At 36.7% G+C, this 15,525-nt stretch overlaps 1 protein-coding gene across 1 annotated transcript in view; it reads left to right on the forward strand.

The window, feature by feature from the left end:
* ca16b (carbonic anhydrase XVI b) overlaps window positions 1–15,525 on the forward strand; it is a 312,279-nt gene that overhangs the window by 217,355 nt on the left and 79,399 nt on the right. The window contains exon 6 of the mRNA XM_057845617.1: window positions 4,248–4,314. Within this exon, the coding sequence (XP_057701600.1) occupies window positions 4,248–4,314 (67 nt within the window). The remainder of the gene's footprint in view (window positions 1–4,247; window positions 4,315–15,525) is intronic.

Below are 15,525 nucleotides of genomic sequence, written 5' to 3' on the forward strand. Positions count from 1 at the left end.
CAATAATTGGTTCTGGAAGTAGTCTCGTAACCAGGGGTGAAAGTGACTAGAATTTCTTGCCGGAACTCCCCGACGTGAAGGTCGCCATGGAGCCAGAAATTGTATTTATTTATTTATTTATTTGTGGGTGCGTGTGTGTGTGTGTGGGGGGGGGGGGTCAAACTTCATAAACTACTGAAATGCAAAGAATACTGTTTTAGCAGTTATTTCTACAACACATGCAAAAACTGATTTTTCAATCAAAATTGTATTATTTCAATGACTTGCAAAATAGAAGTTAAGAGAAACAGCAATAATCCTAACCTCCAGCTCCTAATTTTTATTTTCCCTCATTTCCTCACACACTAAATGCCAAATCTCAATTTTAACTACTCAAGAACATAGGATTTATATTAGAATTTAAGTTAACGTAAACATTTACTTTTTTTTTCTTTTTTTTTTGATAATAATAAAGATATAAGTAACATACATTCTGAAAAATAAGTACATATGACTTATATTATGCAGAGTGAAATGGAATAAATTTTGAATAATATTATATATTATATTATTATTATATTATTTTGAAGATTGTGCAAACATTGACTTTTTTTTTAAATCATAAGGAAATGAATAAGTAGCCTAACATTAATAAACAAATATAAGTCCAAAGTGCACATTGACAGCTAAGATGTTCTGAACCTCCCCATCAGAGTAAATAAAAACTAAATATGATAAATAAGCCTCCTCAACTCTTTCGTTGCTCTTAAATATATGATCCATTTTATGTTGCATTGCCCTTTTCTGTCGCATCAATTCAACAAGCTCTTTTTTTTTTTTTTTTTTTTTTTTTGGTTACAGAAAACATGCACATTTGAACCAATCAGAGCTAACCATCTCTGTTGATCACATGTCAGTATGTCAGCCAAATGAATGGATAAATGAGTCCAGGCTCATCATCGTCAGACTCAGATAACTGCAGCAGCAACCTCCATGCCGTCCGTGGAATAAAATCAATAATAAATATTGATGGATGCTACACAAGCATTTTATTATGCTTGTTGTTAATACCTGTGTATGTAAATCTGATGTTGGTAGATTGTTTTCTTCTTGGAGCTGAAATGCATGTGTGGCAACTTAGCATGTTTTTTTTTATTTTATTTATTTTTTTTTTTTTACGTAGCGTTTTGACAGTTGCTGTCATATTTTCGGAATCAAAGCACCGTTCTGGCCCACTTTCACCCCTGCTCGCAACCCAAACATTTCATAACTAGAGATGTGTTATACATGTAAATGCCATAATCCGTTCCAAGCACTACTGACACGCCACATTAGATTTTATAATTGGGGTAAAACCGGAATAAAACAACAGTCAAACACATTTATATCATTTCATGTACAGTTGTGTCAAAAAAATAGGACACCCTATGGAAGCCTGTGTGTTTTCTAACATATTTGATCATATGGACATTTATTATCAATTTTAACAATCTTAAGAGATTCAAATAATATAACTAAACAATTAAAACTGAAAAAAAAAAAAAAAAGATTTTTAGCTTTCTGTAAAATGTAATTTTTAATAAATGCAATTTCTGTTGAGGAATAAATTAGGAAACCCCCACATTCAATCCAACTTAAAATGGCTAAAATCACACAAAAGTGAATCAAATCAGATGCACATAATTAGAACATCATTCCCCAGTGTTTTGAAGGAGACTTGCCTTATTTAAACCTCACATTTAGTTTGGCGTGCCCCTGACTGTTGAGGTGAGAGAAAACACCATGGTGAGATCAAAAGAGCTGTCTAAGGCCTTCAGAAAGAAGATTGTAGACGTTTGTGAGTCTGGTAAGGGATTTCAAAAGATCTCAAAAGAATATAAAATTTGCCATTCCACTGTCCGGTAAGTAGTCTACAAGTGGAGAACATTCAAAACAAATGCCAACATACCCAGTAAAATGTATTTCCTGGTTTGTGCTTTGGACCTCAATTGAATCAGAAGCCAGAGATGTCTTTTTTGAAAAAAAAAAAAAAAAAAAAAAAAAAAAACGTAAAACACGTATAAATACGTCTTTGGGACATTGAAACAATTAAAAATAGAACATATTTATACGTTTTTGGGAGCAAATGAGTTAATGACTGGTAGATGGCTACAAAAAGTGTCTCACTAAAGTTATTTCAGCCAAAAGGGGTAACACTAGCTTTTAGGCCGTAGGGTGTCCTAACTTTCTCCGCAATTAGAATGTGCATTTTTGTTGATATATTTTATATAATGAGTAAAACAATGTTAATTTTTGTTGTTTACCTGCAATTAAATCACTTTATTTTCCAGAGATAAAGAGAAACAAGATCAGACATTGATATGTGAACATTTCTTAATAAAGAACTGAATATTTTATGGGCTGTCCTAATTTTTTCACGTGACTGTACTTAACCAAACCATTAATACCTGTACTTAAGTAGATAAGAGAATAAAATGCAAAAAAAAAAATAAAAATAAAACATTACATACATACTGTATATCTTACCTTTCGAGTGAGGCAATGTCCTCTTTCATGAGATCGATAGTGCCAATCTCACTCTTCATGACACAAAAACGCGAGGAGACCTATGCTCTAATGTACTACTGATGTAATGAACCGTCTGTGGGCTTTAAAAAAACGGTTTTGCTCATTTGGCTCAGACATTGGCCAGCTACATATAGCATATAGCAAAAATAACACAGTCGCACTTGTGCACGTCATCATAAAGCGATACCCTAATCGACACATCATCAATAGGCCTAAAGGAGAGCAGTATACTGAAGGACATGGGATGGAAAAATATTATGACCAATAGGGCAGCAGGATCTTATGGTGCGACATTTAAAACCAGAAAGCAAGACGTACATATGCATCTGTTACAGCAGTGGTCTCCAACCTGGTCCTCAAAGGCCAGCTGTGGGTCTTGGTTTTTGTTCCTGTCAATCCAGCACGGATAGTTGAACCAATGAGGTTTCTGCTAAAACAAGCAGCACCTGACTGCAATCAACTGATTGCACTTGTAAAACACCAGATTGTTGAAAAATTGTTGCCATTTGTCTGGTTGGAATGAAATCCTGCACCCACAAGCAGGCCTTTGAGGACCGGGTTTTACAGTTTGACAGTATTGTATAGTATTTTTGCCTCTCGCAACCTCAAATTTCTTTTTTAACAAAAGCCATTGTTTTCACTTTAAAACGTGTCGTAACCTGAAAATAACATTTGTAGAGACGTTTGTAAGTAGTGGTACCACTGTATATAGATACTGTAGTTGAGAACATTTTTCACAAATGTAATAGTTGAACAATACATGACATGTACTCAATATGTATGCTTTTATTCTTCTTAACTTCTTCAAAAGTGGGCTTTGACTGAGAAACAGTCGGAAAATTTTTGTCCCAGGATGACAACAGTTGTGAACCAATGATTTACATAGACATTTTTCAATATCAGCAAGAGGAGACATTTTTAAATTGTCATCATTAACAATAAATGATTAGATGTGGGATGTGCAAAATAAAAACCTTTTCATGTGAGCAAGCATTGTATCATTGTTTCTATAGGGATGGTCCTCATTATGGTCTCGAGTGAGCTGGAGCCTATCCCAGCTGACTCCCAGGGTGCATCCAGGACAAGTTGCCAGCCAATTGCATGCAACATGTAGACAAATAATCATATAGATGATTACAGACCTATGGAAAATTTATAGTCTTCAATAAACAGAACGGTTTTGGGAATGTGGTAGCCTGCGTACCCAGAGATCTATTTAGACAGAGGGATGTTGAGGTATAAAGCTAGATTTTCATATATTAAGAGTGATAGATATCTGCATCTCTCACACACGTTTGTCTATCTCTTGAAAGCTAGGTTAATTCATCTCTCTTTTACGTGATCAAGTGAACTGCATCTAGTGCAAAGCATTATCGTTCTGAAATTCTCTTTTTTTTTTTTTTTTAGAATTTAGAATTTATATTTGCCTTTTCTATTGTGTGAAAATCTTTTTTTTTTTTTTTTTTTTTTTTTTTTTTTTTTTTTTGTAAAAATATTGTATTGGCAAAAATATATATTGTGTTCATATTGGGCTTGATTTAACTCATTTGCTGCCAACTCTCCCAGTCAAAATTAATTGGACATCTGCCACCTTCAATTGGCGCAAATAAGTTAATGTTGTTATGCTGCCCCTATCATTAGTAATTGTATTACTGCTGTCAGTGTTTATAATTTTTTTTGTCTCTGACTGTCTCTTGCAGCTCGGGCAAAGAGATAATCCAGCTGTAGAACCCATCATCCAAGGGTTGAAAGGAGTGGTACATCATGGTAAGTAATTAAAATTTATCAAACAAAACATCAACAAACAAACACAAAATACAGCACTCCTTCACATCCTGAGAAATAAAGGATGCTACTCTTGTTTTCAAACCTTTGCCCTGATATTTTGAATCCCAAATTAGACTGTGAAGACAAGATCTGATCAGCGATTAGCATCAAGAGAAAGCAAAAATATGTGCACACTGCCTCTGCTTTTTCCGCTGTGCCTTCCACCGATTGAGTCCTCCAAAGTGTCATATGCAGCGGTGGACTATTTTTTTACGTATGGGCTTAAATTAATGAGCACTCAGCTCTCATATCAGTGTTTATATTTTCATAAATCGGGCCTACTGGAAGGCCTCATATTCATGGCTTGTGTTTCCTAAAATAGTGCTTTAAGGTACCAGTACTCTTAAATTGTTGCTTCTGTCAGCTTTACTGTATAAATTATGAAGACCACAAGCAGATCTGTTAGCATGACCGGTTAATCACTGCAGAAGATTTGTTTCAATTGACACATATTACCTTTTTTACCAACAAGGAAGTGTGTGTGTACATCAGTGATGTAGATCAGTTTTGTGTTTATAGGGGTACACTTGTCTGCTGGGAGAGAGATAATCAGGTCTGCCGCGAGAAATCATCCAATATCACATTTTTTTTATGTCATCTGGCAGAATAACAGTAGGAAGGAAGGAGTAGGAGGAAGGTTTCAGTCGTGTGCAGATGAGCGAGGTATTACTCGTGTCACATTCAAGAACTTGCTATCCGTGACAATGTGGATCAAAGCATGTCCACATCATTTGATTAGACTCATCAAGTATTGATATACACGTCCATATGTGACAGCCTTCAATCCTCCCCGTGTTTTATTCCAACACATTGTCGAGGACAGCAAGGCAGGTGATGGCCAGAAATCCGAGCATTTCTTGAACGCGACACGAGCAGCTATCTAACAGCGCCATGGTGGCAAGTGAACTTAAACGTCATCTCCAAAAGAAACACCCTTCCATCCATCCATCCATCCATCCATCCATTAGCGGCTTAATCCGGGTTCGGGTTGCGTGGGGAGCAGCTTTAGCAGAGAAGCTTAGACTTCCCTCTCCCCAGCCATTTCAACCAGCTACTGCGGAGTGATCCCAAGGCCTTCCCAGGCCAGCCGAGAGACATGGTTTCTTCGGCGTGTCCTGGGTCGTCCCTGCCGGTGGGACATGCTTTGAACACCTCCCCAGGGAGACGTCCAGGAGGCATCCGAACCAGATGCCCGAACTACCCCAACTGGCTCCTTTCAGCGCAGAGGAGTAGTGGCTCAACACCGAGTCCCTCCCGGATGACCGAGCTTCTCACCCTATCTCTAAGAGCCCGGACACCCTGCGGAGAAAAACTCATTTCGGCCGCTTGTATCCAGCATCTTGTCGTTTCGGTCACGACCCACACCTGGTGACCATAGGTGAGGGTAGGAACCTAGATCGACTGGTAAATGAGAGCTTCGCCTTTCGGCTCACCTCCTTCTTAACCACTACATACCGGTGCAGTGTCTGCTTCACTGCAGACACTGCAACGATCCGCCTGTCGATTTTCCGCTCCCTCCAACCCTCACTCATGAACATGATCCCAAGATACTTGAAGTCCTCCACTTTGGGCAGGATCTCATCCCCGACCCAGAGAGGCCACGCCACCCTTTTCCGACTGAGAACCATGGTCTCGAATTTGGAGGTGCTGATCTTCATCCCGAATGCTTCACACTCGACTGGGAACTGTTCCAGTGTGAGTTAGAGTTTACGGCTTGATGAAGCCAACAGCACCACTTGATCTGCAAAAAGCAGAGATGTAATGCTGAGGCCACCAAACTGGAACCCCTCAACACTACGGCTGCGCCGAGATATTCTGTCCATAAAAGTTACGAAACACCCATCGCTTCAAAACAAGTCGATTGACTAGATGTCGCTTTCATGAAAACAGTAAAACTGGCAACTTTTTTGACAAAAATGCAAAGGTAAATGAGAAAGCCCTCAAAGCCAGTTACCTTATTGCTGAACTTGTTGCTAGAGCTAAAAAGTCCCACACTGTGGCAGAGACATTAATACTACCTGCCTGCAAAGCCATTGTCAGCGAGATGCTAGGTCTTGATGCGGTTTAAGACATTGCTAAAGAGTTTTTCAAGCCTAACTACTATAAAAAATAAAAACAGAAAGACTGAGAGTTGTTGAAGAAGAGCTTTGTGTTTGTCTTTCTTCAATTCCTGCCAGGATATTGGCTTTGTGTTCATCTAAACAGGCTCAGGTTTTACATTAAGTAAGTATAAATATTGAGAAATTTATTTATAATTAAATATACTGAGCATGAAGTAATTTTGGAACATTTTTGGTTTGTGGTGTGCAGTGTGATTTTTTTTTTTCCAAAGTAAAAACGTGACGTGACTCAGAAAACGTTAAAAACTTTGCTGTATTTCCCCTAAGCCTGCCACAGTAATTACTAGATCGACTTATCATCCGATAGTAACAACTATCGTTGGTCGTTTTATATTTCGACGACTTATTCGATTTATCTTTTTTTTTTTTTTTTTAATTTAGTGCGTGGTAAATCATGTGTCAACGTTCATTGGCCCTTTCTCCCCTTCTGAAAGCAAACTAGTTCTCTGCTGGAAGCTGGACGCCGCAGAATGGAGAATAATGGTGCACGATTCTGCATATTTTGACATCCATCTGGCCCAAGTGATTACAAGGCCAGCCCAGCATTGCCCATACAGATAAGATGCAGAGCCATATTGAACTTAATATTTAAGGTACACGTAGATGGCTCATCAAATCACTAAATCACTATGTGTTTGTGATGATTAATTTAAAAAGTTGCAATATGATGCCAGGAGTAATAACAAATTTACTATATTATTTTTTTTATCACAAGATTTCCTGAGGAAAAATATCATTCTACACTAACTGTTAATCACGTTTTATTTGTGCTTTAAAAAAGCATCAGAATCACATGAAAGACTGAAAAGACTTTTATGAATACAAATATATGTATGGCGGAAAACAGTCAGGTGACTCGAAGTTCCACTCTGAGACCCCCAATTTTGCCAAATTTCAAAATTGTCCTATATGCATGTGTGATACATAATTGGAATGCTTAAAATCTCAATTTTCTCAGGGAAAATTTTGAACAGGAGGGCATTAAAAAAAAAAACAACAACAACAAACATTTTTAACCCCTAAACCCAACTCGAGGTGAGCGCATGAGAGAGCATATTTAAACACACCATGATTTTAACGAGATATGATCACGTACTGACCTTATTTCGATCCAAAAACTACGTGTAGCATGTCTCAACGAGTGTCAAGATACAGCTGTGAATGGCCACAGCTGGACTTTTTGGGGATTTTATGGGCGAAACACAGTAATATAACAAGGGTCGCAATGCAGAAATCGCAGACATCAAGGAGTGGTCGAGATTTTCTTTTTCAAATATTTACCCTTTCAAACATTTTTTTTTCTTTTCAATTTTTCTCAGTTTAGATTGATTATCATCTAAAATATCGGGGAAAATGCGACAGTAACAAAAAAATAGTTACGAGGTAGATATCCGTGACCTATTTAAGGACACTACATTTTTTTCATTGTGACATAATATGTTTAAAAGATTAAAATATGCGACTGAATTATTTTATATGTATATAAATATATATATGTATATATATATTTAACCCTATATTGCCAAATGTATCACATTTGATACACCTAAAATTTCATGATTTTGAGACTAATTAACATTTCTAATTTAACATTTCTTTTTGAAAAAAAAAAAATGATGGATGCAAGTCAACACATGCATCTGCAGGTTTCATGAAAAAAACAAACAGGATTTAGCAAGGGTTATAGATATCTGAGCGCTTATTACACATATTCATTTTGACTTTTCTTTTTACAAATTTGAAAAAAAGGTTTCATTAGGACCTTGTTTTTCAAATTTTGGGATTCTCTGATGATTGCTTCATATTGCTGGCATTAAAGGCTAAACTAAATATTTGTTATGATACAGGGAGCCTTTTAATATTGATCCAAACACAGACTTTGAAATTAGAAGTATTTATTACAAAAACGAGAACAAAGGGAGCATGCTCAAACACGCGAGAGAAAAATGCGAAGCAAAAGGGGCACGAACCGAGTCGACGAGAGAACTAAGGGGAAGGCAACAATGGCCAGAAAAAGCTGAATCAAATAACAGCAAAGTCCAACAAAAAGTATATTAACAGCAACGTGATAACAAAAGTATACAACCGTAACAGGCAAGAGATCTCCAGACGACGCACACAACGGTAAGCAAGTAACTAGAAAGTAATAGTCCGACACTCGTACACTGTGACAGCAGTCTTTAAATAACGAGTGCTCCAAATGTGCCACAGGTGTGTGGCACAGCCCCGCCCATCCATCTGAATCGTGTACTGGAATGGAATGAAACGAACTGAGAAGGCACATAAACATGACAAGATTAGACATCAATTAATGATTCTAAGCTAAAAATGATAGACATTTCGAAAAATAAATATAATTACATACCTTCTTTTTATGGCTGGGTTAAAACAAAAGCAGTTGTGCGGTGTCTGTAAACGGGGGTCTCCAGGGTCAAATTAAAAAATTAAAAATAGTTCGGGGGCTTAATACGCCATTAAACTGCTATGGCAGCATTACAGACATGTTGTTCTATCAAACACAACAGTTCTTTTGGCTTAAAATACACAGTTTATTTTAAAGAGGGGTGCAAGAGCAGAAGCTGCTTTTTAAGCCTTGTCAGTGTTTTCCACCGTATATATTTAACAATGTTGATAAAGTAAATCGGTAAAGTATAGACCCTACCCACGTGACGTCACAGCTCCGCTCTCCTGAATGGTACCGCCCACTTGTCCGTCAAAACATAGTGTTAACCTCTTACGGCTACGTACATTTCTCCTATTTACGGCGTGTATTTCTGCTCCTTAACATTAATAATCAAAATGGTGAAGGCGTGTGTGGCTGTTGGTTGCACTAACAGAGAAGATGGAAGGAGAGACTTGAAGTTGTACCGTATTCCGAGGGGGAAAGAGGAGAGCGAAATGGACGGCTGCAATTCGACGTGAAAACTGGGCACCAAAAAATCACCACAGACTATGTAGTAGTCATTTTATATCCGGTAAGATGCATTTAAGATATACTTAGGGGGTTTTGGGCTGACAAATAACCACAATTAAGATCATTGCGAGGCTAATCGCCGACAACATACGACGTAGTACGACATAGTTTCAAATTCAAGATGTTTGTGACTTCCCTTTCTTCCACCATCGTTATTTTTTGAATAATATTTAGCTGGTACCAAGTGAAAGAAACTGGCCTCGTCTACGGAGCTGACAAATAACCACAATTAAGATCATTGCGAGGCTAATCGCCGACAACATACGACGTAGTACGACATAGTTTCAAATTCAAGATGTTTGTGACTTCCCTTTCTTCCACCATCGTTATTTTTTTGAATAATATTTAGCTGGTACCAAGTGAAAGAAACTGGCCTCGTCTACGGGGCTGACAAATAACTACAAATAAGATCATTGCTAGGCTAATCGCCGACAACATACACGTATGTATGTCGTGAGAGTGCTATCGCTAAACCATATAAACATTAAAAGCCTTAACTCCATTGACAAACGACATGAAATACATTACACTTGACAGTGGATGTTAGCAATAACAAAAGATTTTGAATTGAAAATTTCGTAACTCACCTTTCCAAGCACAAGATAGATTCCTGCCGAACGAGGACCTGTTTCACCCAACCAGCAACGAAGTATTTATAAGCCTCCAAGCTCTTGAAGTTTTTCAAATTTTCGTGAGAATAGGCTGATTTTGTGTGGACAAGATAAATGTAAATATCAGCGTAGCAGATGTCAGGCAGACAGGGCGAAGACAGTGGGTCGAAAAACATCGATTTGGGCATCAAATATGGATCTGGCGACTGTATAGAACGAAGCTTTTCCTCATAACGCCTTTTATGCAACAGATCCAGTGAGTTTGCGGCATCAGAAACCACCGGGTCTTCCATGAAATGCATTTTAAATTCCGCCATCAATTGAAAACAATGCTAATACAGAGTCAAAATGACGGACAAGTGGGCGGAACCATACAGCGAGCACGTGGTTTTGTGACGTAGGTGGGTAGGGTCTATAGGGCGGCACGACGGTTGAGTGGTTAGCACATCCGCCTCACAGTTTTTATTTCAAGAGTTTGATCCCTAGCTGGCCCTGTGTGGAGTTTGCATGTTTTCCCGGGTATTCCGGTTTCTTCACTCATCCAAAAAAACATGCATGGTAGGCTGATAGGACACTCCAAATTCCCCATTGGTGTGATTATTAGAATAAAAGGTTGTTTGTCTCCTTTTTTCCTACGATTGAGCGGCAAACATTTCAGGGTGTACCCTTCCTTCTGCCCCTAGGTTGGCTCCAACACCCCCCGTGAGGTGGTGATTAAATGCATATACGGTGCACAATATCAAATAACACTGGTCTACAAGGAAAATGCTTCCTGGATAACAATAGGGAGACGTTACAAAATTTATCTCACTAAAAGAATGAGGTCAAAAGCGTCAATTGGGTATAGTTTGTGAGATACAGTATTTGGCCAAATGTTAAAATCCAAGCAATTTAGGCAAAATGTATTGCATGATCCTTGTGTTTTGGAATTGGAGAAAATGCATCAATGTAGACACATTTCATAAGTGGTGGCACACACAGCATTATCCATGTCATGTCAAATGTAGCAACTTGTAAAACTTATTTTATATAATTACACCAATGTATCATTGTAATAACTAATATTAAATATATTGAATACTTCAGCCAACCAGCACTAAAATAATTTATTTTTCAATCCATGTCACCACAGCAAGTATAATTTAAACATGTTTATCTCTGAAGGAGATATTTTCCAAAATTTTGTGGACCGGTGTAATTACCAACAAAGCTTTTAAACTGTTCAAAGTCATTACACGCAACAGAAGCCTCGGAGTTTCAAAAATCCTGTGAACACAGTGAATAAATGAGTTGTGTTGTTTGCTCCCACATTAAGTCAATGCATAGAAAGAAGAAAACTCTAGTGAGTATTGGGCATATACATTTACCTGACCTTTTCCAGTGGGGATACACCATATACCTGGGTATCATGTAGACTAGACGTTGATGTAATGTTTTGGGTGCAGTTGTACTAAATAGAGGAGTATTCTTGGAATGAACAAGCACACAATTAGGCTAAGATAATGTTTATCAAATATTGAGTGCGTTGAACAGAATCAGAAATTTCAACACTTAAAACTCCATCTAAGTAATCACAGGTGATGAAAGTTTCTCCCTGATGCTTTGGCTATGCCTGTGATTTTCCTTTCACAGATGTCTTTTTGTTGCTGTTTTTGTTTTTCTGAGCAATTGTTCTTTTTAAACCTGATTGCAAAAATACCTCAATTCGGCGTTGCGAAGTTACTTCACTATTTATTTGTAAGATGATTGGGACACTATAAATGGTGATGGCTTGGCTTCACTTTGTAATAATATTTTTCATCTTCACTTGAGTCTTTCTGTAACAGGCTTTCGCAAAATGTATTGATTGTTAGAATCACAGAATTTTCGCTTTAATCTTCTTCTTACTGATTTAAAATAATATATATGCTGTGTGTGTATATGTGTGTATTATTATTATTATTTTTTTATTGTATTCTTAAGTTTTGACAGTTATATCGAAAATTAGGTCAATCTATGTGATTAGCCGTTACATGTTGAATTGAACATAACATGGTGCTGATGGAAAAAGTAGAGTCTGGAAGATTTTGAATAGTCCCTCAGGCCAATGTAGATGTTTTTTAATTGGTTTATTAAACTCTTTGAGATAACTGTAACACGAAGCACGCATTACAAAGAAAGTTGCACATACAGTCCATTAAAATACTAAACATGTTTTATTTTTCGAGCGCCTGCTAGCTTAATGCTAATTTTTATTAGAAAGCACCATTTAAACACAAACAAAAATTACCATTTCGGCCACCACAAGGAATATTCACAAACATATCTCTCTGGAACATTAATACACACAAACCTAAAAAACAGTCGTGTGCATACAGTATTTGTAAGCTGACAAAAATAAGTTTTATCAGTCATTGAATATATTGGAGAAAAAAAGTTTTTAACTCAAGCGTCCTTCTACAAGCGTAAAAATGCCTGCGCTTCCTTGTAAAGTGCCGTATCCTATTGTCCAAGATGTGCACACACGCAAAGTGCTGTATCCCATTGTCTAAGATGTGCACACACACAAGGCTGTTAGTTACCTGTATTGTTGAATTTCAAAAATTTGTTGATATACATGTATATATATATATATTTTTTTTTTTTCATTTATTTCTTTTATTATTGACGTCGTATGTTAATGTAATGTTGCTGTCAATCACTAGTTGTTGGAGAAGATGCACATTTCAAATCATTGTTATTTATATTAAATTATATAACTTTTTGTTTTTATACTTTGGCTGAGCCTGGGAATTATACTGTGGTGTGATTTATATGTTTAAATGTAGAAGTTTACATCTTCTGAAATGTTATTCTGGCTGACCAAGGAGTAAACATTACCCACAACCAGCTACGAAAGGGCTCTCTTGACTTGGTGATTAAGAAGCCAAGAAATGTTAGTGCTCTTACAGTATTGACTATATTTTTTTGTACCATTTTTAACACACCAGTATGTACAAAGGATTTCCGATTTGAAGCCGTTTGATTTAATCAATGAAGTCTGAAGATTTTAATTATTTGATTTTGCATGCCTCAAGTTCGGTAGGCCTCAGCAGTGCTTCCTACTGTACTGCACTTCACTGCAGTGTATTAATGTTCATTCCTACTAGTGTTGTTAAGCCTTCAAAAAGTAATTAATTACAGTTACTAATTACTTCTCCCAAAAAGTAATTGAGTTAGGAACTCGGTTACCTCACTGTAAGAGTAATTAGTTACTTGGCAAATTAACTGGTATTAATTTTCATATTTTAAACGTTATTACATGATCCATTCTATAACGTCTTTCACATCAAATATGTTTATAGAAATTGAACTGTTTTTTTTCTCATTCCAAAAAAAAAACAAAAAAACAAAAAAACAAAAAAAACATAGGTCACATTATGTGAAGTTCGTTGTGAATCAACCATTAAAGTTGTTAAAATTGTTCCCGTCATTGGATTAGGTCCCTTCTGTCTACTTTCGACATGTGAAAGTTTTAAAACGGTTTCATCATTTAAAGATAGATTCAAGTCAAGATTTTGCCGAATTAGGAGTATTTTAGATAAAAATGTACTTAGGTTAGCTGGGAAGGTTCGCTACAACAGAGCCTTGCTGAGAACTCTACTGCTTTAAGATGGCGGCTGTTTACTAATGCCACCGAGTCAGTCATTGCACATCTAGTTCTATATAGCCTACATGTGATATCTACCGTAGCATCATGTGGGCGTAGTTTGTAGGCTGTCGGTGTCGGCTGCATTCGGGTATTATTGGAGCAACCTAGCATCGCGTTTGCAATGGAGTGACAACTCTCTTTCCTCCTCCACACTCCCGCTCTGCTTTCTCCTTGTTTCTCAGCCATTTCTCACGTCATTCAACCAAAGTAGTAACGCATAGTTACGCACGCCTTTACATCCTAAGTAACGGTAACGGGATTGCAAAGATGAGAAAAGTAATTACTCATCACTGAAAAAAGTAATGCCGTTAATAACGCCGTTATACTCTAATGCCGTTATTAACAACACTGTTCCTACATTTATTTCCAACAATAGCTGCAGCAAACATGTCTGCAAACAGGTTTATTTTGAATGGCAAATATAAGCAGACTAGAGTTGTTTTGTTTTTTACAAGCATTCAGAGGGAGTTTAAGTTATAAGACATAAATCCCAAGAGTCCTAAATTGCTTCTGGAACAACATGAAGGAACAGATGTGACCTCAGCAAAGAATGGGAGATATACAAAACGTTTTGAAAGCTAGCTATACGGCAACTTTGTCGATGCAAATTGGCCGGGAGCGTATTTGGAGAATGCTAAGCTAGGCTAATGGGACTATCGGTGAGCTGAGTATTAGCCAAAACTGTTAGTAATAGGCTGTGTGCATGCCATGGAAGTGGAAGCAAGATGACAAAGTGCCCATGAATACGTTTGAACTGCTCTCTTTTCGTTATATAGTGTATTTATTATAGTTTCCCATGTTTATTTCATTTATTTTATTTTATTATTGACAGCATATTATTGTAATTTTTGGTTCTGGTTTTAAATATTATCACCCTCTTAAAATACCGTATTTTTCGGACTATAAGTTACACCTGAGTATAAGTCGCACCAGCCCAAAAATGTGCAATGAAGAGGAAAAAAAAAAATATATATATATATAAGTTGCCCCGGAATATAAGTCATATTTTGGGGAGAAATTTAATTGATAAAATCCAACACATAGAACAAATATATCATCTTGAAAGGCAATTTAAAATAAAAATACAATATAGAACAAAATGCTGAATAAGTGTACAGTATGATAATGTTTCATGATGCATGAACAACGAAATGCGAACATGACCGGTATGTTAACATAACATAGCTATCAAGAGTTATTCAGATAACTATAGCCTAAAGAACATGCTAACAAGTTTACCAAACCATCAGTGTCACTTCAAAACACCAAAATAACATGTAAAATGATATAATAATGTGTAAATAATATAAGTCGCACCCCCAGCCAAACTATGAAAAAAAAAAAAAAAACTGACTTATAGTCTAAAAAACACGGTAATTACTTTTCATTTTTTTAACACCAATTTTCAAAATTATTAGTAAATATTATTTAAAAAAATAAATAAATAAATAAAAAATTAATGGTTATTTTTTGGGTTTCCTGCAAAATCTGGAAAAAGTGACTTAGGTTGGCATTTCTACGTTATTCAAGGCAGCACGGTGGGACAGTAACATGTTTAAAACTTGTTTACAAAAAGAAAAAAAAATAACTGTTTTGGATTAGGCCTCTGTATTGACAGATACTCAATATCAGGAGACTCGGACTCAGTTGCAAAAATATGCGATCGGGACATCCCTAGATTTAGGCGATTATTTTAAGAAGGCATCGCAATCAATCTTAAGACGTGTTGTTTGGGAGAGTAGTACGTATTTACTGCTGCTAATTTTTCGTCAATAC

This window comes from Corythoichthys intestinalis, chromosome 9 (assembly GCF_030265065.1).
Source record: "Corythoichthys intestinalis isolate RoL2023-P3 chromosome 9, ASM3026506v1, whole genome shotgun sequence".
Taxonomy (NCBI): domain Eukaryota; kingdom Metazoa; phylum Chordata; class Actinopteri; order Syngnathiformes; family Syngnathidae; genus Corythoichthys; species Corythoichthys intestinalis.